The sequence below is a fragment of the Hyperolius riggenbachi genome, chromosome 1, assembly GCF_040937935.1.
Source record: "Hyperolius riggenbachi isolate aHypRig1 chromosome 1, aHypRig1.pri, whole genome shotgun sequence".
Lineage (NCBI taxonomy): Eukaryota > Metazoa > Chordata > Amphibia > Anura > Hyperoliidae > Hyperolius > Hyperolius riggenbachi.
This window is the reverse complement of record NC_090646.1, coordinates 354044470-354068287: the sequence shown is the minus strand read 5'-3', so window position 1 is coordinate 354068287 and position 23818 is coordinate 354044470. Positions and strand designations below refer to the sequence as shown.

Here is a 23818-nt window from a genome sequence, read left to right as displayed (position 1 = left end):
GGATAACCATTTGCCCTCTAATGATAACACTAACCCTAATGACTAGCTGTGACCTCCAATAATACTAGTATAGTGTCTCTGTTTACCCATTCCATAAGTCTAACCTTAAAGTGTACCTTTAGCCACAGCAAAAGTACACTCTCAGTTTCCATGTGGCCAGACTGAAATCCAATAGCCTATTATTACCAAAAATTGTTTACAGTCTAATCTAAAATTGTGACCCTGAGATTGGTGCATTAGACTGAGGTCTAGCTGCTATCAGTTGCTACTTTCAGCTACCCTAAAGTTTTGTCATTCGATAACCATCATTCATGATTGTTTTAGGGGACGTACGGTAAGCAGAAGTGCAGATGCTTCGAGACACTAGCACTAGCTCACCTTCAACGAAATGTTGAGCGATATACTTCTCAGCTTTCATTTTACCATTCGATTCCCTGAAGATTTAATCACTTTGATCAAATTTGATGGGTATCGATTCCTTTAAATGTTTGATTTGATCAAACTTGAGCAAAAATAGATCGAAACTATTGATCACGTAGGATAGAAAATTTAGGTGGATTGGGGGCGGGGCAGGAGTGGCAGAGTGGCTATAGTGTTGCATCGAATCAACCAGCTCAATGCTGTAGTTTGATTGATTTTTGATAGATTCCCTGCCAGAATCTATTTAAAATCATTGTGTTGTGTATTGCCAGCTTAATGCTTGAGATAAATGTTTTAACATGAATTAATTCACACTCTGGCATCTCAAGTGTTACATAAGCAACTGAATCAGCAGATGAAGTATGTGTCATAAAGGCTAATCATTTAGTCACATTAGTTGGGTGTTCTTACTCTAGAAATTGAATCAGACCCTAATTGGCACCATAAATGAACAAAGCAGTGGACCCCTGTTTGAAAATTGGAAGTATAACCATAAAGTGTAAGTATAATTGTCTTATCTGTACTTATCTGTCTTATCTGTACTACAAACAATGGGACCCCCCCCCCCCCCAAAAAAAAAAAAAAAACTTTGATGGGGTTCCCTATCTTCAAACTACCTTCCCTCTGTGGGTGACTCCATAGCCTGATGCTGCATCTGCCAGGGGCTACTTAAAGAGGAACTCCAGTGAAAATAATGTAATAAAAAAAGTGCTTCATTTTTACAATAATTATGTATAAATGATTTAGTTAGTGTTTGCCCATTGTAAAATCTTTCCTCTTCCTGATTTACATTCTGACATCACATGGTGACATTTTTACTGCTGGCAGGTGATGTAGCTGCCGCTTGCTGTTTTGGCAGTTGGAAACAGCTGTAAACAGCTATTTCCCACAATGCAACAAGGTTCAGAGACAGGAAACTGCCAGAAGTACCATGGTCCTCAGAATTTCTTGTTGGAGAGGTTTCACCACAATATCAGCCATACAGAGCCCCCTGATGATCCGTTTGTGAAAAGGAATAGATTTCTCATGTAAAAGGGGGTATCAGCTACTGATTGGGATGAAGTTCAATTCTTGGTCACAGTTTCTCTTTAACAAGTGTGGCCACCATGACCCCTCATAATAGTGCAGCCACCAAATATCCCCCAACCAAAACAAGTTTGAGCACAACATCACATGATTGGAGGAAGGATGGGTAAGAATTTGGGGCCGCTCATGACTTTTATTTGCTCCCATGTGGCTGCAGGGTATACGCCCCTCTCTACATAGTGGTACTGGAAGTATGGCACAAAAAGGTACCTTCAAACAGACAGAAAGATAGCTAAGGTAGGGGATGGCTATTCATTTAAATCGAAAGTCCCTTTTGAGTGCATTGTTCAAACCTGCATGAGAATGAATTTTGAAGTTTAATAGTGCATACTCGCCTCAACATTTATGGAAAGGTAGTTGTACACTGTAAGTGGTAATTTGATTTGCTCCCCTCGTATCACTTGGTATGGTAAAGTGAAGTCAATGAAGAACGGCTTGAATGTTTTAAGATGCACCGATTTAGCTACTCCAAGTCCTGTTCCTTCAGATACACCAATGGCCTCAGTAATCCATGTAGTTATAGAGTCTGGCACTTCCACATGCAGTTGTGCCTCACCAGTAGTGTCACTGAGAAAACAGAAAAAGGCAGATAGACATATAAGAATCACAATATTCTCATTATGACACCAAGAGCCAAAGTGACGGAATTTAAAAGATAATCAATAAATTGTTATCTTAGGGACTTATATTTTTAAAGTATGCCAAGAAGGTGTATTACTGCTATTTTTGCAAATAAAGGTGTGCAATTATTGATAGAGTGCAATGAAAAAACCAAAAACACCTTTATTTCCAAATAAAATATTGTCACCAAACATTGTACTAGGGACACCATTTAAATGTTGTAATAACCTGGACAAAGGGGCACATAATATTGTGGGTTTTATCTACAGTAGCACATTTTATTTTAAAACTATAATGGCAGAAAACTAAGAAATATTGACATTTTCAATTTTTTTCATCTCATTACCTTTAAAAAGCACACAAAATAAAATAATTCTCAGCTAAAAGTACCACTCGAAACAAAGCCTAATTTGTGGAGAACACAAGAACAATGTATAGATCATTACATTTAGGTGGGAGAAATAGTGATAAAGTTGTGATAAAGTTATTGCCAAATGAATGAAAGCAGTGTGGAAATGGGAATATTGCTCTGGAATTTAAGGGAAAAACCTTTATGGTGAAATGGTTAAAGAGGACCTCCAGCGTAAAAAAAAAAATAAAACAACGACAGCACACTATCAGCACAGACAAAAGAAGTCATAACAGAGTAGCAGGAACAATTGTTTAGAAACTGGACACTGGTGCTATAAAATTCAAGTTTTTTTGGTTAGCCAATGACCCCTTTATGGAAAATTGCCATGGCAGTTTTCTGCCTTTGCAGAGACTGCTAGATTGTGTCATCTGTAGGTGGGTGGACAAATCATTACAGCCTTATTACATCGCCAGCATCTACCTGAGGTGGAGCTTAAGATACTAGTCAGCTGTTACTTCATTGGGTAAAAAGAAGATAGGGAACAGTGATAGTGTCAATCTGGCTCTTTTTCAATTTGTAATTTACAGAGGAGGTACATTTTAACCTGTTGCCGACCGCTCCACACCAATTGGAATGAACACGGCGGTAGCCCCAGAACCACTCTATGCCAAATGGCGTGAAGTCCTAGAGGCGGAGATTGCAGGGGATCGCGTGCGCCGATGCGCTCCACATCGTCAACCTCCCAGCGGCGATCTCCCGGGCGCCGCCTACGGCAGTGCTGTACAGGGGACAGCCGTGTGACACGGCTGTCCCCCTGAGACACACAGGAGCGATCCACCGTCATAGGCTAAAGCCTCATTCGCTAGCAGGGGGAGGGAGGGCGGGATTAGAATAAAATAATTAAGAAAATAGCAATATTTATTGAAAAAATATACAAATAAATAAAAATAAAATAAACATGCTGGCAGGGATCAGAGTCCACCAACAGAAAGCTTTGTTGGTGGGCTGAAAAAGGGGGGAATCATTTGTGTGCTAGGTTGTACGGCCCTGCAGCAAGGCCTTAAAGCTGCAGTGGCCTAATTAATAAAAAATGGCCTGGTCACTAGCGGGGTTTAAGACCGTGGTCCTTAAGTGGTTAATTTGTTTCATCATTCTCTAGGAAACTGAATATTAATTTTCATCCATATACTTTTTCAGGACACAAAATTGTAAATGTAATATGGGTAATATGGGTGGCATTGTGGATAGCACTCAGTCCCTTGTCTAAATTTTGGCTATGACATTATGTGCATGGAGTATGTTCTCCCCATGCTTCTGATGGTTTCCAGCAGGCACTCTGGTTTACTCCTACATCCAGAAATATACTGATAATGGATTTCCCTCAAACTTGCTTTAGACATGATATGAGCAATATAGGGATTAGAATGTGAGCTCTTCTGAGGGACAATTAGTGAAATAATTATAATATGTTCTGTTTAAAGTGCTAAGGAAAATGTCAGTACTAGGCAATAATAATAATTCCATGTATGGAACCCACCAGTGACCCTTAGCACGGCTATAAATTATATAGCACAGCTTTAAATAATAGTAAAACTAGCAATGTGCCAAGTCTTAGTTTTCAAAAGTTAAAACCTAACATCACTTTGTAATTGTTAACATGAAACTGCACAAAATGCTTAAAGGGAACAGGAACCAAATAAAATTATTTAAAATAAACACATGCGAACCTGAAAATTTATATTACATACTTACCTCACCGTCAGTTCCTCTCAGAAGCTCACCATTTTCTTCTTACGATTCCTTCCATTTCTGACAAGATTTTGTCATAACTGAAATATATCAGTTGCTGTCAGTTATATATCAGTTGCTGTCCATTATAGCTGAAAGGACAACTAATGAGCAAGGTAATGTCCATGTTTCACTATGGCTCAAGTGGGCGATATTACAGTTTAACAGAGTGCTGACCCGGAAGCGGTTATGGGCTAATAGCCATTTTCAAAATTGAGGATGGAGAACTCCATTGATCACAGTGGACAAACAGGAAACGGGACAGGAGAAAAAGACTGATGAGTAGACTACACAGGAGGTAAGTATGAGGTGTGTATGTTTATTTTGACTTTTAATTTTCAGTTCAGGTTTGCTTTAAATTATGAAGGACTGCCATCTGAAATGACTAGGATTATGCAGATTGGTTTACATAAATTGGGATTTGCAGCACCTTATGCCAACATGTTCAGGTGTTTTGGAGCCATAAGTACTCTGCCCTCCTCTGCCATTAAATGAGCATTCTCCAAAAAGGTCCACATTTTAGTATAACAGAGCACAGACTCTATGGAAATTACCGATATGATTACATCACATACCTTATTACCACATTCCAAATCTAGTTCAGTGGATCACAAATCTTTGTCAAACTGAGACACCAGCACAAGAAATTCTTTGCTACAAATCCATCAACACAACAAATAACAATTGAATACTGTACTTCCAAAGAAGTCACATAGCAAAGTTACAATTACAACAGCTAACTTTACCTGACATTAAAACAGTGCCAGACCCAGGTTTCAGGAAAGAATGTCCTTTTCCTTCTCTCAAATCTGTAAGAAAGTCGCAAAAAAAAAATTGTAAATATTAATAAACAGGTTTTTAGTTACAGTTTGTCCCTGTTTAGGTGACAGACAGTGATAGAAAAAATTGACAAAAAAGGCAATCGTGCCTAGGGCTGTATTTCAGCTTAAACCTTTTATGGTAACTGCTGTAATGTTAACTTACCGAGGAATGACTCTAGCATGGGAAGATCCCACCAATGTTCCTGTGTGTGGCTGGTAGGCTGGGACTGCCTCATCTGTGTACATTCCATCATTCTGTCGATGATTTAAACTTACAACATCTGTCATCACAACTAATCCTGTCTCCTACAAAAGGGATACAAGAAAATAAAAAAAGAGTGTATTATTATTTTTTCTAGGTGGACACCTATAAACATCAACCGCCTGAAAGAGAGGATGGTGGGTCCTAAGGATTCTTCCTGTGAAAAACCTTGGGTTCTCAGGCTATAATGCCTGGTACACACCATGCAATTTCCGGTCAGATAGACAGGTCGAATCAATTATTCATTCGTTTTTCTGATAACTTCTATACAACATCGATCATAAAAAACTATTGAAAATCAGTTTTGACCTGTCAAAAATAATCGATTCCACCCATCTAAATTGCTTGGTGTGTAGCAGGCATTAAGGCTGGATTCCTATGAACAGCAGCCTTTAACAGGTACATTTTTATTTAATTTTCCATATATTTACATACATCTGCCTGGGGTGGCTCCTTCTGACCTCCTCTCTCCCTCCGCCCGCCCCTTTCTTTTTTCTTTCTTTCCTTTCTCCTTTTTTTTTTTTTTTAACTTACCTTGTTGGCTATCAACACAGTTTATGTGACTGAGGTGTTTTTTTTTTAATGGGCGGTGGGTGCCTTCCTTGCAGAATTAGGCCTTGAGTCGGCTACACACAATAGATTCCTTTTGACATTGTTGGAATTTCTTCTGACCAACAATATTTTCGTTTTTGATGGTGACCACTTCCTCCAGGTGCAGGGGGCTGCGATGGGGACAACTTGTGCCCCGTCGTATGCTAACCTGTACCTGGGGGAGTGGGAGCATGAACTATTCGCAGACGAGGCCCTCTCGATGTACCTGTGCCATATTTTGGTCTGGCACAGGTACATCGATGACATCTTCGTGCTGTGGACGGGCGGCCGGACGGCACTAAGTAGATTCATGGAACGTATAAATGTGAATTGTCGGAATCTGAAATTTACTATGAATTGTGATTATCATGAGATTCCTTTTTTGGATCTTCGTGTGAGTTGCGACGATTCGGGTTTGATCAGCACAGGTCTTTTTAGGAAGGAGACATCCACTAATGCCCTATTAAAAGCAGATAGTTGCCACCCCGGACATACGGTTAGAGGCATCCCTGTGGGCCAGTACCTAAGGGTTCGCCGGAATTGTACTAAAATTGAGTCCTTTGTACAGGAGGCTGGTCAGTTACGTGAGCGCTTTCAGGCACGGGGTTATGACGATAAAATCTTGAGAAAGTCCTATAAAAGAGCCCTTGATAGTGACAGAAATAAACTTCTCAGCTCTAACCGAGTGGCGAGATCTGGTCAACAACAAACCAGGCTCTGCACTCGGTTTTGTATGCAGCATGAGGAAATTGTTCGGATTTTGGATAAATACTGGTATATATTATGCAATGATTCACGGTTGTCCCCTTTTGTCCCACCACGGCCAAATATTACATTTAAAAGAGCACCATCCCTGAGGGATATGCTAGTCAATAGCCATTTCGAAAATAATGCACGATCGCATTGTCGGATTTTGGGAACCTACACATGTGGGGGCTGCAGTTTTTGCAGGTTCATGCATGTGGGGTCGACCGTTATGCTCCCGGACGGGAAACAGTGGAAACTATCACACTATGTCAATTGCACCACTAAATTTGTGGTGTATTTACTATTATGCCCCTGTGGGGCCTTTTATATAGGAAAAACAACACGTGAACTCAGAGAACGTATCTCTGAGCACGTTAAGAGTATTAGAAGTGTTAATTCCACGGCCCCTGTCGGGGTGCATTTCAGACGATACCATGGGGGCGATCCCAGGGGATTAAGATTTGTTGGGATCGATCGAGTTCATGGTTCAATAAGAGGGGGCAATCTTGATAGATTGCTCTGTCAAAAAGAGTGCCGTTGGATTTTTAATCTAAAGGCTACCTCTCCCCCAGGATTGAATGAAATGGAGGGCTATGCCCCCTTTCTTCCGTTATAGACAGGTCTCTGTGATCAACATGAGGTTTCTATATACTGTCTATTGTGTGTGGGACTACACTTGCTTCCTCCTGGGTGCCCTAGTTCCTCGCTGTGGGTTGCCGTGCGGCTCCTGCTCCAAAGAGCCCCATTTGCCATTATTAATATTTTCTTTTGACAGAATTGGCAGATATACTGCCTTCATTGTGAACTGCCTTTTTTTGTGCAGTTCCTATTTTGCTAATTAATAAGGATGGGCATATTTGCAGATTGCATGAAATAAAGATAAGAAATAGTTTTTAAAAATGGATATGTGTTCGTACTTGGTTTGGTATGATAGCTCCACTCTCCTTCCGCGCTGCTGTTTACCTTTAAGCCACCCGCTATGCCTATATCCACCCTGGCATTAGGTTGCCTTGGCGACGTGCGGGTGTGCTGTTGTTGACGTCGGCTGGGCGGGTCCCCTTTGCCTCTTCCGCCCGCCGGAGTGCTGCGGGCGGATATGGGGCTTCTGTGGGGTGATCTGTCCCGGCCGGCGTGAAGCGTCTGGCCATGCGCGCTTCCTGGCGTCTCCCCCGCCGCTGCCATGCGGCGGTTTTGTGGAGCGTATGTGGAGGCGTTCCTGGCCAGCGCTAGGTATGCAGCGTGGAGGAGGTGGGCGGAGTTATGAATGTACAGTGTCTGATTGGGCACAAGTGGTGGTATAAGCAGTCATCAGCTGTTCTTGGTGAGCCACGCCCCCTGAGGAAACGAGTAGTGACTCGTGAAACATGTCGGGGCCGTGAAGTGGCCTCACCTTTGGCTTTTCTGTCCTCCCGACTGCTTCTCCACATAGAGTCTGCTGCTGCCTACACACTACTTGGCTTCTTTGATACTGTCCTCATCCGGAGGAGGAACTGCACGGCAGGCTACTGGATGACAACTAAACCATATGGATTGGTGAGCAGGACGCCATACTGCAATAACCTATTGTGGAACTGTCTGCGTTTAGCTTTTGTTTTGAGCTGCTTTGCTTGCCTATGCTCACGGATTATGCATGAAGAATCCGTCTACTGTGCTAACTGGACACAGACTTATGCATGACAAGATCCACTGCTTCCTTGTTTGTTGGCTTGATACACTAACAATGAACTAAGGGCTTTTTCCTGCTACACTCACGTATGGATGCCAATACTGTTTTCAAGTGCATGCCGCTGATTGCTTCTTTCATCATTGCTGTTTATATTCATCTGACTCAGCATTTGTGGCTTTAAACTCTTTTTGGGAGAGAAGGACTACCCAATGCTCTTTGAAATAAGGAATTGCCATTAGGAATAATCTGTAGCTATATGCACGCTTTCCTTGACCAATCAATTTTGCAATAATATCCTGCCTGTCTTGTGCTATGTATCCAGTTTGAGTGCATGTGCCAGTACGCTGAGTGTGTTGTTTGTGCGGTAGAGATGAGTGGATGAGACGTGTGGGGAAGGAGGTCAGATTTTTAGATGCATTATTTTTTGATATAATAAAGATTTATATATTTTTACTAAAATTATTGACAATATCGTCTTATTGGTATGTACCCCTCACCATCACCATTCCTTCCTGTTCTGTTGTTTTTGTTTTTTTTTTAATGTCCAACCTACTATAGGGAGAACATACAGTTTAGCCTCCGTGGGAAACATTGTGTCCCCAATGAACAAAACAGAAACACCACAACTGAAGGAAGAGACAAAGTAAAGATGTAAAAAGATTTAAAGAGACACTGAAGCGAAAAAAAAAATATGATATAGTGAATTGGTTGTGTACTATGAATAATTACTAGAAGATTAGCAGCAAAGAAAATATTCTCACACTTTTATTTTCAGGTATATAGTGTTTTTTCTAACATTGCATCATTCTATAATATGTGCACATTACACAACACTCAGCATTCAAAATGAGTCTTTCAGAGCAGTCTGTGAAGTAATGACCTCTCCTCTAGCAGAGGAAAAGTAAATAGTCCAGGAACAGTTGAGATAATAAAAGTCAGATAACAGCCCTCTCCACCACTAACTAATGCTGGGAATACACGTTGCGTTTTTGCCTTCGTTTTAGCCTTCGATTCGTTCGGTAAACGAATCGAGTGTTGAAAACGTATGTGAAAATAGTCATAATCTCATTATAGTTTCGATTAATAGACCCCAAAAACGAACGACTAGTGATCGAACATGTTTGATATTATCTCTCTTTATCCATCTAATCGAGCCATTGGTAGGCTTGATGGCTGTTCAGATCGATTACATATTCGTTTATGCTAGTCCGTCCCTGTAAAAAGGGATTTTCGTTTCGTTTCTTTGCAGCCTTCGATCATTGGAAAAACGAAACCATCAGAATCGAAAAAAAAAAACGAAACCGTGGGTGGTGATATTAACCGTATGATCGATTATTTCGGGATCGAAAAGGACAAAAGGCACAATCGAAACGAAGGTTTAAACGAAGGCAAAAATGAACCGTGTATTCCCAGCATTAGTCAGAGAGCTTAATGGCTTGTTTGCATAGAGATAACAACTGGAGTTTCTCAACTCTTCCTGTACTGGAAACAATTACACTGATGTATCTGACCTTAATGTTTTATTTCTTAGCTGTGCTACACATACAAATCATAATATCATCATTTTTTTTTCGCTTCAGTGTCTCTTTAAAATCTCAAGATCTGCACCCTGTGCTTATATTGCTCATAAGGCATTGGTATTAGGGTACACGTGGCGATCTGCAACAAAGTTCTTCGGCCATACTATATGAAAAATGCTGGATGGCGTTTCTTTAAATAAGATTATAACTGTTCTCTTAATTATGTTTTTTATACACACATTGGGTAAATACTTTATAATCTAAAGCAGAGAACTTCATACTACATCAGGGAGGTTGTCTACACCCGTTTGTCGACACCCGTGTTTATGTATGTGATGCAAAAGATTGCTTTTATTCCCAATAATGTAGAGTATGATACAGTCAATTCCTTATAATTAGCCATTTTTTTACATTTTACAGATCTTCTTATACAGATACAGATATATATATTATACAGATAAGTTATTTGGCCCCTCCTCTTTTCTTAAAAACCTATTCACTTTGATAAGGTCTTTAGAATATGTCCATGATAGGATTATACTGTGATCTCCTCTGAGGATAGTCAGTGACATGACTATGTACTCTGTAAAGTGCTAAAGAAGGTGTCAATGGTATATAAATAAATAATAATATGGTAGGATATTAGACTATGACTATGGTAGTGTAATGCTTGGGGGGTATACTTTCTGAGACAGCGTGTGTGCTCAACACTATGTAGCTGGGTAATGGAAGAGGCTACACAGGTGTCCACAGGAGTAATGAACAAGGGAGCAAGATTGCCCAGAGCAACTGCAGCTCTGGGCTTCCGATATCGCCTATCACGCTAAATGCTATGTGATACAATACACAGCAGGTGTAGTCGGTAACAGGCTAGGGTCATACACGTTAGATCAGATGGCAGTGGTACAGTGGACTAGGCGGAATCGGAGTCGGCAACAGGCTAAGGTCATACACGTTAGATCAGATGGCTGCGGTAAAATGGACTAGGCAGAATTGGAGTTGGTAACAGGCTAAGGTCGTATCTAAGTCAGTCTGGCAGTCGCATTGAAATACTTTCATTGAGTAATGAAAGTCGCATTAATATACAATGGATGCTTAGTGCGACGCCACACTAATCCACAGGCTGAGTAACAAGACAAGCAACAGACAGACAGACAGAATGCTTTGCCAATCTAGTCGCTGCCCCAGCGACGGCAAACATTCACATTGACATAGACAAGACTAACAGGTAGGAGCATAACTAATGGCAACCGCTGCTTTAGTTACGTCCTCAGGAACAAGGCAAGAAGGAATTCTACCAGTCACCAGCGTGGTGATGGCAGAATCCAAGCTATCAGGATCAGAAGGACTTCACTGTATCCCCGCGGATACAGCAAATGTCCAAGCAAGAAACAAGGTAAAACAATGCAATATACAATTCACATGAATGACCCAGCAACAACTCAGGGAGTTGTACGCTATGTCGGTCCAAGTCTGAAATGGGAGGCAGACTTTTATGTGGACAACAGCCAGTGGATCCAGACATGCAAATTCCTACACAGCTGAATGGTAATTACTCAATCCTGAGCCAGCTTCATTACAAGCTGCTAGCTGAAGGACTCTCATAACAAATACATGTAATATTATGCAACAACATGCATGTAGGAAATCCAGGGCTATCTGGCTGCAGTTCAACTGCAGCAAGTAATAGGAGGAGTTATGACAGCATCCTGAGCTGCTCTGAACTGCAGAGTGATTGCAAATGACAATGAGACTTATTGCGAATGCGCAACCGAATGCAAGCAGATAAGTCAGAACTGCCCGGTTGCAGTTCCACTGTAACGGACAGAACATGCTATAGGAGAGATCCTGACAGGTAGGGATTAGATTATGAGCTCCTCTGAGGACATTGATAAGAATTGATAAACACAAGTTTATTGAACCATTTGAGTGCCTTTGCATTTATATAAATACAGATGAGAGTTTTCCACTCACTCTGAAATGTAACACCGTGATTGGTTTTATAGGAAAGAAAATGTTTGAAGTGACTTTTGAATGTGAATTACAAGCAATGGTAGAAACGTATTTAACATGTTATTGCAACAATAGAGGGTGAGACCTTAATAATGTCATATATTATGATATTATTCTTTAAAGGTTACATTTTACCTCCACTTACCGTGAAAGCAAACCTAGCATCTTTAGTAATGTCCCACTGCCAAGGAAAAACTGATGAACGTCGCTTCCTCTGGGAACCCAGTCCTGGCCACCAGAAATGTCCTTCATCCTTCCCAGTCCCAAATGAATCTGAAGCATCAAAAGTGGCTAGTTCCTGAAATATCTTCAAAAGCCAAGCAGAAATACTATTTACTGTTATTATTAAATGTACAACTCTGGTTAGCAAAGAAAACCTAATAAAGCAAAATAGATACAGATATCAGTGGGCATATTTATGATAAGTATTTACAAGGCAAATATGCATAACATTGTCAGGGTGCAATTTTCATTATGTTTATGAATGTGCTTAGAGGGCTTACCAAATACCTCCTTATACAAAAATAAAAGAGTCGCAATACAGGATAAAACGAATGGCACTCACTGAAGAGGGGACTGGTGTGCCCAAATCTTGAAAGACCCCCGCACTCTGGGGTCCAACAAACTGTATGCGAAGTGAAGACTGGCACTGCCAGTAGTAATAAGCTCTTTTATTTGATTGACTCTGGTGGCTTAGTGGCCGCAGCCTGCTGTTTCTGGCATCCAATCTTTGTCAAGTGGGCAAGAAGAGCTGATTACTACTTGTGGTGCCAGTCTTCACTTCACACACAAAATTAAAGGGCATCTGCCATGAGAGGGATATAGAGGCCGCCATATTTATTTACTTGTAAACAATACCAGTTGCCTGGCAGCCCTGTTGATGTGGCTTCAGTAGTGTTCAAACAGCACACCTGAAACAAGCATGTAGCTAATCTTGTCAGATTTGACAATAATGTCAGAAACACCTGATCTGCTGCATGCTTGTTCAGGGTCTAGGGCTAAAATAATTAGAAGCAGAGGATTAGCAGGACAGGCAACTGGTATAGTTTAAAGCAGTATTGACCTAATAAAAATCAAATTTCAACAGCAACTGGTCTGAGTGTATTAAGTTATAAAGATGCTAATCCTGCATTCAAAACTTTTTCTGCTGTTATGGTTTGGAGTTATCACATACCTTAGGAGCACTGGCCCTTTAATTGCCATTGCCAAACAGTTGTATGCTGGGGGATCTTTTTATCTATAATATATTCCTCCTCTTCCTTTTATTTCCTCCTCCTTCTAATGACATAAGTCAGTGCACTTCTAGTATAGACCTCAGTGGGAGTGTCTGAAGACTCTGGCAGGAGGTCGGGTAACGAATACACAATTAACAAGAGGATGAAAAAAAAGAGTGAGTGAGGAAATTATGTCAGGAGGTCAGAGGTAACCAAGATGGAAACTGTCTAGAATAGGATTCTCTGCTTTTCGTGTATAAAATTCACAGGAATCATAACATGGACAGTGCAATACATCTGTTAGGTAAGTAGAACTAGTATTTATGTACTTACAGTATGTGTTTTTTATTTCTAGGTTAGCATGGGTGTCACATGTTCTTTAAAAGAAAATAAATATGGCAGACTCCATATCATTCTCATTGCAGTTGTCCTTGACTGAAGCTTTTTCTTTTTTTTACTGATATCATTCACTTAAAGGGGAACTGAAGAGAGAGGTATATGGAGGCTGTCATGTTTATTTCCTTTTAATCAATACCAGTTGCCTGGCAGCCCTGCTGGTCTATTTCTCTGCAGTAGTATCTGATTAAAACCAGAAACAAGCATGCAGCTAGTCTTGTCAGATCAGACTTATAAGTCTGAAGCACTGAAACACCTGATCTGCTGCATGCTTGTTCAGGGGCTATGGCTAATAGTATTAGAGGCAGAGGATCAGCAGGGCTGCCAGGCAACTGGTATTGTCTAAAAGGAAATAAACATGACAGCCTCCATATACCTCTCTCTTCAGTTCCCCTTTAAAGGAATTGTCAGGCAAAAAAAAAAAAAAAAAAAAAAGAGTTTCACTTACCTGGGGCTTCTACCAGCCCCATACAGCCATCCTGTGCCCTCGTAGTCACTCGCTGCTGCTCCAGTCCCCCACCGCCAGCTAGTTTCATTTTTGCCAACCTCGGGGTCGGCGGACCGCATTGTGTCCATTTTTACACATTCTCGCTGGTGCGGGAACATTAACACATACATTTTTTTTAGCGTTAGCGGTGCAACGCGAAAACTTTTTAGCGTTAGCGGTGCAACAATAACAATTTTTCGCGTTGAACCGCTAACGCTAAAAAATGTATGTGTTCATTTTCCTGCACCAGCGTGAATGCATAAAAATGGACGCAATTCGGCCCACCGACCCCGAGGTCGGCAAAAACGAAACTAGCTGGCGGTGGGGGACTGAAGCAGCAGTGAGTGACTACGAGGGCACAGGATGGCTGCATGGGGCTGGTAGAAAGTGAAACTCATTTTTTTTGTTGCCTGACAATTCCTTTAACAAAAATGCTGTAACTATCTTACTTTGGTCTGCTACTGATGTCACTAGCACACCATTTCCACTGTGTGTCGGTGTCTGTCTCAAACCGATGCAACATCTGTGCTAATGCGAATCCACATCTGAATCCCTCTGCCATGGCAAAGCGCAGCAATAGGGGATTTTGAGGTGATCTGCGAAAAAATGCAGCAGGCTCTAATTTTTCCCAGCACACAAATTGGCAGCAACCTATTAATTGCAATAGGCTGTCATTTTCGGTCCAAATTCAAGTGCAGGAATATGGATAGGATTGCGGCCAGTGGAAAGGGGGCCTTACTGAAAATAATAATTGCTTATTTTTTTACACTTATTTATAAACCATTTAGCCCATTGTAAAATCTTGCCACTGTGTGATGTTTTTTGTTGTTCACCCCTCTGTTTAGTGAGCAATAATGATAATAATAAAGGATTTAATGGGACGGCCAGCGGTGGATCGAGGCAGCCTGGGAGTACGGCGATGAGCATATGGCCTGAGGGGGGATGGAGGAAGCCCCAGGTATGTATCAACTGTTTTCGTCTCAGGTTTCCTTTAAAAGTGGGTATACAGAATCATCTTTTTATGTTCTGTTACAAGTCATTACAGGTGCTCTTTAAGTTTTGTGGGCCAGTTTTTGTCCATCACTTATGAGTAGCATCATACAGTTGCATTCACCAGCTCACTGTCTTGTCACATCTGCTAAATGCTTTTGAAAATTGTCAGATAGAAACAGCTATACATTAGCATAAAGAAAAGCCTACTTTTTTATCTTGGTTAAAGAGAACCCATGGTGAAAAGGGGGTAAGAAAAGACATACTTGCCTAAGAAGAGGGAAAAGCCTCTGGATCCTATAGAAGCTTCCTGAGTCCTCTTCGTTCCTGCCGCCGTTTGCCGGGACCCACCGTAACATCAGGGACGCATTCCTCTTATGGCACAAGCATGTCCACACCAGCACAGTAGCACGGAGCCGCACATGCACTAGCAGATTCTGCTTGTTACGCAGGCGTGCTATATTCATGTAGGCTCAGTAAGGCAGTGCTCATGCCTAAAGTGGAGCACTGCCCCAATGTGATTATTAACCCATAAGCCATTGTCGGTAATTTTTGTGTGATCCAAGCTCTGGGAAAGGGGACCGAAGGATGGTGTGGGAAGCCCTAATAGGATCCAGAGGAGTCCCTCTTCTTAGGTAAGTATGTATTTTTGTACCCTAGGTTCACCTCTGGTGCACTTTAAGTTTTTCAAATGTGTTCGCTAACCTTTTCAGGGGTGATCTGGAAGCCATTACGCAGGAGATACACACTCTTGTCCACTGTAGATACACACACACAGCTTCCACTGGCAGCTTTCACTTTAATATCTACTACATCACCTGGTCTAGAGTCATTGGTGGACAGGGATACTGACACCTGTACAACAAGAAAATAATTTATAAGTATAAGTATGCAGAGGAGAGAAACTATAATGCATAAAAACATAATTTTCCTTAATGCAATTTCATTAAAAATATCATTATTGGAATTAAATAAAGTATACATGCTAAACAGCATGAAAACGTGTTACATGCCATACATAGAACTTTACACTGTAACGCATAAATTAATATAAATGGAAAGATCAAAACAATTTGACAAGACAAGTGTCTCATTTACAGGCATTAAATGAAAGCTTGAATTTAGTGCTTGCGGTAGGGTGGGAATAGCCAATGGGTGGAGCTTTCTTATTTAGGGTCTAACCTACTACAGACAGAGCTGTATCTTACTGGTTATCCTGTGTCGCCCTAAATAACTTAACATGATGCCCAAATCAATAATGCAATATATCATCTCTTCTCCCTTTTCCTCCTCTTCAGGTAAAGCATGAGGACTCCAAGTGACAATAGGCACATCCAGAAGTGGAAAATGGGGTCCAAGGTGGAAGACACACTCCAGCAGCTCCTCACAGTCCAAAGTCCACTTGCTCTGCACTGGATTTTAAAAATAAGCTGTATATAGAGTGTGGATAGTGCCAGCCCCCACTGTTATCATCCCTGCCTTTTTTATTCACAATATCGGATGGTAAGCGCAGCATTTTTGTATAGTGTGAATAGTGACATTTTGCGTTTCAACGGAATTTAAACTGATCATATAACTTTTTCCCCAGTATAACATTCCAAACTTTGTACTGTTCTGCGACAAGTCAATGCACTTTAAGTCCTATGGGAGAAAAGCGCTTTACAAATGTTTTGATGTTGTTGCTGTAATTCCAGAAGTATTAAAGCTAAGTATAAAATTGATTGATTTGATTAAAAGAAGTATGAATTTTACCTTGTTTTCGAAGGCTGGCTCTACTTGTATTTGGGCGCTGTCTGTAATTCCTTCTCCATTTTCCCTCACGTAATAAACCAAAAGGCGGCTTAAAGGAGCCATACTATGAGTTATTGGGAAATGGACATAAGTCAGCCATGTTTCTGAATCACCGGGCAAGGGGCCTGTTGAAGCTAACAAAATCAATTAAAATATTACCATAAAGATCTCATGGCAAACAGCATTCTTGACAAGAATTTCAACACTGTACTGATGGGAAATATGCAGGACGCCATTGTTGATGTCTTTCTGAATATATGATTTATTTGGCTGCATGTGGCCTTAAGACCTGGAACCCACTACAAGTCACAAATGGCAATCTCAACCGCTAGCGTTTTGAATTAGCGTTTCGTAAGCAATTTCATGAGCGTTTTCCAACGATTTTTGTAGCAATTTTAAAAAGTGGAACCTTTTTGCCAACGATTGTGATTGTGATTTGCGATTAGCGATTTTAATTTTGATTAGTCAGACCTGAAACAAGCTGGAGAAAGAGTAAAAATCACCTAACCTGAACACAGGTTCTGGGTCATTGATTCAGAGAGTGCTGAAACCATTTAGACAGTATTAAAGGACAACTAAAGTCAGAAGAATATGGAGGCTGCCATATTTATTTCCTTTTAAACAATACCAGCTGCCTGGCAGCCATGCTGATTCCTTTGGCTGCATGAGTGGCTGAATCACACCAGAAACAAGCATACAGCTAATCTTTTCACATTAGACAGAAATGTCAGAAACACCTGATCTGCTGCATGGTTCATGGTTCATTGTTCATGGTCTATGGCTAAAAGTATTAGAGGCAGAGGATTAGCAGAATAGCCAGGCACCTGGTAGTGCTTAAAAGGAAATACATATGGCTGACTCCATATCCCTTTCGGTTCAGTTGTCTTTTAAAAGCCAGGCAGCTGGTATTTTTGAAAGGCAAGATCAAGAATGGCTAACTTCAGACAAGGACCTCATTATCAAGAAAGCACATTAAAGGCATAAATCCTTCAGTTTTTCACAAGAAATTAGCATGTGTGCTGTATATATATCTATTCATCGGCAATGCAACAATACTAATAATTAGGGACTCAATGCTGCATATGTTAAAGTAAAAATACTTGTTAAGAAAGAGTTAATTAAAAATGACAAAACATTACATGTGCATCCAAAAAATAATTTTGGGGTTACACTGGATCTGATTAATAAACATTCTCAGTGATTGTATGTCTCTGGTGAACATACGTCATCTTGCAAACCGAGCTTGGTTTTATCTGCAAAAAATGTTAGATGGCACGTTCTGTATTATTATTATTATTTAGTATTTATATAGCCCTAACATCTTCCACAGCGCAGTACAGAGTATATATATTGTCTTGTCACTAACAGTCACACTATTATTATTATTATTATTATTATTATTATTATTTATTTATAAAGCGCCAACACACTATGATAAGGAATGATAAGGAATGCTGGAAAGGTAGATATCAATACATTCGGTGGTTGGGAGGGAAGACAGATGTGGGTCAACAATGCTCCTCCCATGTAAACTGATGTCAACAGATATGTGCAATTAATATAGATATTTTTAATTACCTTTAGAAGCATGTACATTTACTGACACATGTAAAGACCGCACCGGCAATTTTGGGTGCAGAATAAAGCCGAAAAACAGCTCACCCTGCTCCTGCAAAAGTCCCAATGGCGTTAATTACTATTCCCCCTCCAGGCCGCCATGGAAACGGGGGAAATAAGTCATTCAGCTTCCAGCTATTGTTGGACGAATTACACTGTTTTTAAAGTAATTTGGGCTCCATCTTTCGCCAGTGCCCAAATTAGTTTCTGAGAGCAGCTACAGCCGTAATTCACATTAAGTCCTATGTCGGCGCATCGTATGCCCAAATTTGCAGACACCCTTTTGTTGCCTTGTTTTGCTTTGTGGTGTGGAGCCTTAGGCTGAGATTAGGGTCAGGCGAGGATACTATTTTCAGTTACAGCAGGGGATAAAGTCTAGCCAAATGAAAAACAAGGGTAGGTGCCCTAATGCCAAGTCTACTTCTTTTAATCGATTATTCTTCTTTCAATTCCCAAAGCATCAGGATGTCAGCACCAAATGTATACATATGCAGCCTTGAAGTCATCTAATATGACCCAAGAGTAGTAAACTTTTTCCATCATAATAGCAGTTTTAATACATCCAGGCCAGGTTTGTTGGATCACTTATGTTTTCCAATGACTTCCAGTCTGGGGAGACTGCAGTAAATCAGGTGCAATGTTACTAGCATGCTGTACATATTTTCATTACTGAATTTTTTTTTATACAGATAATAAATTCTCTCACTGGTAGCTTAACCACTTCGCATCCAGACTAGAGCTTTTTTCCCCATTAGGAACCAGAGCAGTTTTGACATTTTTAGCTATGTCCCTATTTAATTAGCAATGACTTTATCCCTACTTATGACATCTAAATGAAATATATATGTTTTTTTTTCAAGACTTGCTAGGCTTTCATTCTATGGCATTTTTTCCCTTTTCCCTTGAAAAATTTAGTTTTCTATGTATTTTAATGGGAAAAAATTAAAAATTTGAAAAACACATTATTTCTCAGGTTTACTAAATCCAGTTTAACAGCACTACTGTAAATAAAAAACACAAATTTTGTTTGGCTATTTCTACCGTTTATTACAAAAACTTAAATGATGTTCCTGTTACAATTTATGGTGAAGAAATTTGATTCTGAAATAATGCTACAGTGTGTATTTTTTACTATGAACTGAGAAAATAAAAGTATTTTTAGTGATAAAAATCTATCTTATTGGCTCAGGGAACATATATTCGCTTTCACCAATTAGTGCTGCAGCAGATAGTGCCAGAGGTTTTGCACAGAAGCCAGCCCAGATAAGTACAGCACTGCTTCAGCTACAAGACGTATATCTACGTCCTCGTGGCTTAGATAAAGTCACAGAGGATGTAGATATACTGTAGTGGTGTAAAAAGTGATTAATGTCAGTCAATAAAGTTTTGATTTCTGCCATACTTCTAAGCTAAAGTACGATTGCAAGTAAAGAGGAACTCCAGTGAAAATAATGTAATGAAAAAGTGCTTCATTTTTACAATTATGTATAAATGATTTAGTCAGTGTTTGCCCATTTTTAAAGCTTTCCTCTCCTTGATTTACATTTTGACATTTATCATATGGTGACATTTTTACTGCTGGCAGGTGATGTCAGTGGAAGGAGATGCTGCTTGCTTTTTTTTGGCAGTTGGAAACAGCTGCTATTCCCACAATGCAATAAGGCTCCCACAGTGTGATGTCAGGACCATGGTCCTGACATCACACTGCGGGAGAGGTTTCAGCACAATGTCAGCCATACAGAGCCCCTGATGATCCGTTTGTGAAAAGGAATGGATTTCTCATGGATAAGGGGGTATCAGCTACTGATTGGGATGAAGTTCAATCCTTGGTTATGGTTTCTCTTTGAGACACCTGGAGGTTGCATTATTTTTGATCAATGTAAACCCCTGCTTCCAAACCTCCAGATCCTGAGAACGTACTGTATGTTCCCCAAATTGTTTGCTATAGACCCATGAAAGCCACTCCATTGTGTGATGCACCACCCCCTCCCCCACTTCCCCCAAACAGCAGTACGCATTGCTCTGATATATCAAAGTGATGCATCTGTACAGCACGCATTTTCTGTAGTGCCGCCACAGATCAAATTTAGCTCTGATAGTGCATGTTTAGGTAGCTTTGGAACCAGAAACAAGCTGTTTAGAGTCAGAAAAAAAGTTTCAGGTGGGGGAAATGTCATTTTCAGAATATACAGAAAACCAGATAGCAGACCACAAAAAGAACGGAGCAGATCATTTTGGCACACGCTCTTCCTGTTATTATGTCTATGGCCGTGCAGCAGTGTAATTCGGGTGCTCGTGAATTACTTCGCTCTCCGAGTTGCTACTACTCGGAGGGGGAACATTAATTAACGCCGCCCAGTATTTTCCGGTAGCAGGGTAAGCCATCATTTAGCTTACCCTACTCCAAAGTGATCAGGCAGCGATAATCCACGTGCGCAAAAAGAGGATTCAACACATTTTCCAGCTACAGCCAGCAAGTGTAGATGACAACGTACATTAGTAAAACAATGTTATGTAGTTATGTACATGAAAAGAATTAGATCAGATGACGGAAAGTTTAGGTCAGGTTTTCTTTAACACAAAGGTTAAAATAACTCAGATATTGAGGATGTGTTTACCTGATCCATTATCCTTGGTTTCATTGACGTTCCTGTCAAAAGTAACAGTTGGCGATCTCTTTGTTCTCTGCAGAGTGGTATTTGCGGACTGTTGCCCAGATAACACGATATTTCCCCGAGATGCCACTTCATAATGCAAAGTGAAGTTACATGGACAGGTGGACTTCAGTTTAATCCGCGCATCCTCACCCACCTGCCATCAGGAGAGGTGAAACAAGTGACAAGACTCATACTTCACTTTGATTACATTCCTAGTCCTTAGCCCAACGTCACATTACAAAAAAATTATAAACACACATAAAATTGTTAAGAGGCAGTAGTAGTAATGTACTTTAATCCAATTGCAGAACGTTTAGCTTGGCTAACATCTACAACTCATGGGCCTACATGATGGCACTACAGCTACTGCTCCTTGTGCGGCTGTGTAATTTATTTCCACTGGTGTCTGTTGTTTTCTGCATCACTGGTTATACTGTATTGTCTACATTTAACAGTTTTGCATGTCCTGCACTGTTCAAGTAAAGCTTTAAAGATGAGTCTAATGCATTAAAGGGATACTGTAGGGGGGTCGGGGGAAAATGAGCTGAACTTACCCGGGGCTTCTAATGGTCCCCCGCAGACATCCTGTGTTGGCGCAGCCACTCACCAATGCTCTGGCCCTGCCTCCAGTTCACTTCTGGAATTTCTGACTTTAAAGTCAGAAAACCACTGCGCCTGCACGCCCGTGTCCTCGCTCCCGCTGATGTCACCAGGAGTGTACTGCGCAGACACAGACCATACTGGGCCTGCGCTGTGCGCTCTTGATGACATCAGCGGGATCGAGGACACGGCAACGCAGGCGCAGTGGTTTTCAGACTTTAAAGTCTGAAATTCCAGAAGTGAACCGGAGGCGGGGCCGGAGCATCGGTGAGTGGCTGCGTCAACACAGGATGTCTGCGGGGGACCGTTAGAAGCCCCGGGTAAGTTCAACTCATTTTCCCCTGACCTCCCTACAGTATCCCTTTAACATCTATTAGAGAATAACCCTTACGTATTACATGCAAAAAGTATTTCAGGATAACGCTCCCATACTGATCATTCCCAGTACTCACCTGCAATGGCTTTTCCAGTGGTTGAATCAGTAGGTGGCATTTGCTTGGAGAATACCAGCTACTTATAGATAAGTAGTTTGGCAAATATGTATCTCCCATGGGTCTACTGTCAATGGCTGTAACTTTAGACTTTGGAACAATTCAGAGACATGCATGGAAAGAAAGAACAAAGTAAGTTAAAATATTTCATACACCCTAAACACAAATAACCAAACTGTTGAGATTAAAACTAAAAAGGAGAGTATAAGTACACTTTCAGTTTTTGATTGTGTATGGAATGTTAGACTGCCAGTGTAGCTTTTATTGCTTCTATGTTCCCACTGGCGGGATTTACTCTCTTTTCCTGTGTCATAGAGAAGTTTAATGAAATCTCTCTAAAGTTAAGATATCCCACTGATTTTGGCAATGAAAGAGGTCACCAATAAAACTGGAAGATTTATCTCCAACTTCTAAGCTGGTGACAACCTTAAAATGATTGAATTCAGATCACTTTCTTGGTACCAGCTGTTTTAGAATCAGACATGATGGAAATATTTCATGATAACTAAGAAACCTAATAGAGATTCTAACCACTGCCAACTCCACCCAGAACTGCAACAAGATGTTTTCCCTTGGGATTTACTAAGACTTACCTCCAGCCATACATATTGAGCAGCTGTTGGGATAGATGGAATCTGGAACTCTACCAGCCCATTCTGAGACACAAGTTCACTGGTGTACACATTGTCTTTGGGGGTAAGCTCAGCTTTGATTCTTACAGTCACTCCATCTGCAGGACTTCCATCTGGGTATGTGACCTCAACCTAACAACCAGCAACACAAGCTCAATAACAAAGTACTCAAAACAAACAAATAAGAACTAATACAGAATGGTGTGCATTCCTCGTCACTGTTGCATATGTAAACAGGCCTGAGAACTTTAAGTGAGCCTTAAGTTAAAATTAACTTCTAAGATAAATAGTAATATATGTATAGTATATTCCTGCATGAAAACACTTCTCTCAAATGTCTCCATTACTCTAGAACTCCCTTCCACAATCTGTTTGACAGTCTTCCACGCTTACTATTTTTAGGTACAACTTGAAAACTCACCTGAAAGCATATTATATCACCTAAGACTAAACTTCCCATTGACCACCACACTCCCACCTTATACCCAATTCCCCCCACATGGTGTCTTACCCCTTAGGCTGTAGGCTCATTTGGGCAGGGCTACCTCTCCCTTATGTGCTGTTACTGGTGTGTAAAGTGGTTACATATTTTACACCTTCATGTCAAATGCATTGCACGAGCTGTTCAATTGTTGTTTATTTGTAAACCACTGCTTTGTATCCGTGTAAACCAGGGCCAGATTTACAACTCAGAAGCCTGTAGGCACAGGCGTCCTGGAGCCCTAAACTCCGCCCATGAACACAGGACACAACCCCAAGTAAAACTTTATTCATTACATTATGCCACTAACTGCCCTTAGAATATTACACTTTAATCATTTCCTCATTTCCATACAAGGTACAATTTTTTAATTTTTTTCGATTAGATAATTTAGTTCGATTATTCCGGTAGATCGAATATAAAGATCTTTCCAGCGTGTCCGATCGGATTTTTCTTGAAAAAACAGGATAATCGTTCAAATTTCTTCATCGATAAAAAAAAATATTTTCAACTTTCATTTGATTCGATCATTTAGATCAAATAAACGGGATAATTGAACGTTTTTATTGTACCAT

General features: G+C 40.6%; 1 protein-coding gene across 1 annotated transcript in view; it reads right to left on the bottom strand.

The window, feature by feature from the left end:
- The window catches only part of CPAMD8 (C3 and PZP like alpha-2-macroglobulin domain containing 8), a 174155-nt gene that overhangs the window by 87690 nt on the left and 62647 nt on the right, over positions 1 to 23818 (bottom strand). Inside the window, exons 12-20 of the mRNA XM_068234159.1 lie at positions 22724 to 22894; positions 22092 to 22220; positions 21001 to 21193; positions 16727 to 16899; positions 15680 to 15829; positions 12033 to 12194; positions 5252 to 5394; positions 5014 to 5076; positions 1842 to 2073 (exon numbers count right to left, since the gene is read on the bottom strand). Coding sequence (XP_068090260.1) covers positions 1842 to 2073; positions 5014 to 5076; positions 5252 to 5394; positions 12033 to 12194; positions 15680 to 15829; positions 16727 to 16899; positions 21001 to 21193; positions 22092 to 22220; positions 22724 to 22894 — 1416 coding nt within the window. The remainder of the gene's footprint in view (positions 1 to 1841; positions 2074 to 5013; positions 5077 to 5251; positions 5395 to 12032; positions 12195 to 15679; positions 15830 to 16726; positions 16900 to 21000; positions 21194 to 22091; positions 22221 to 22723; positions 22895 to 23818) is intronic.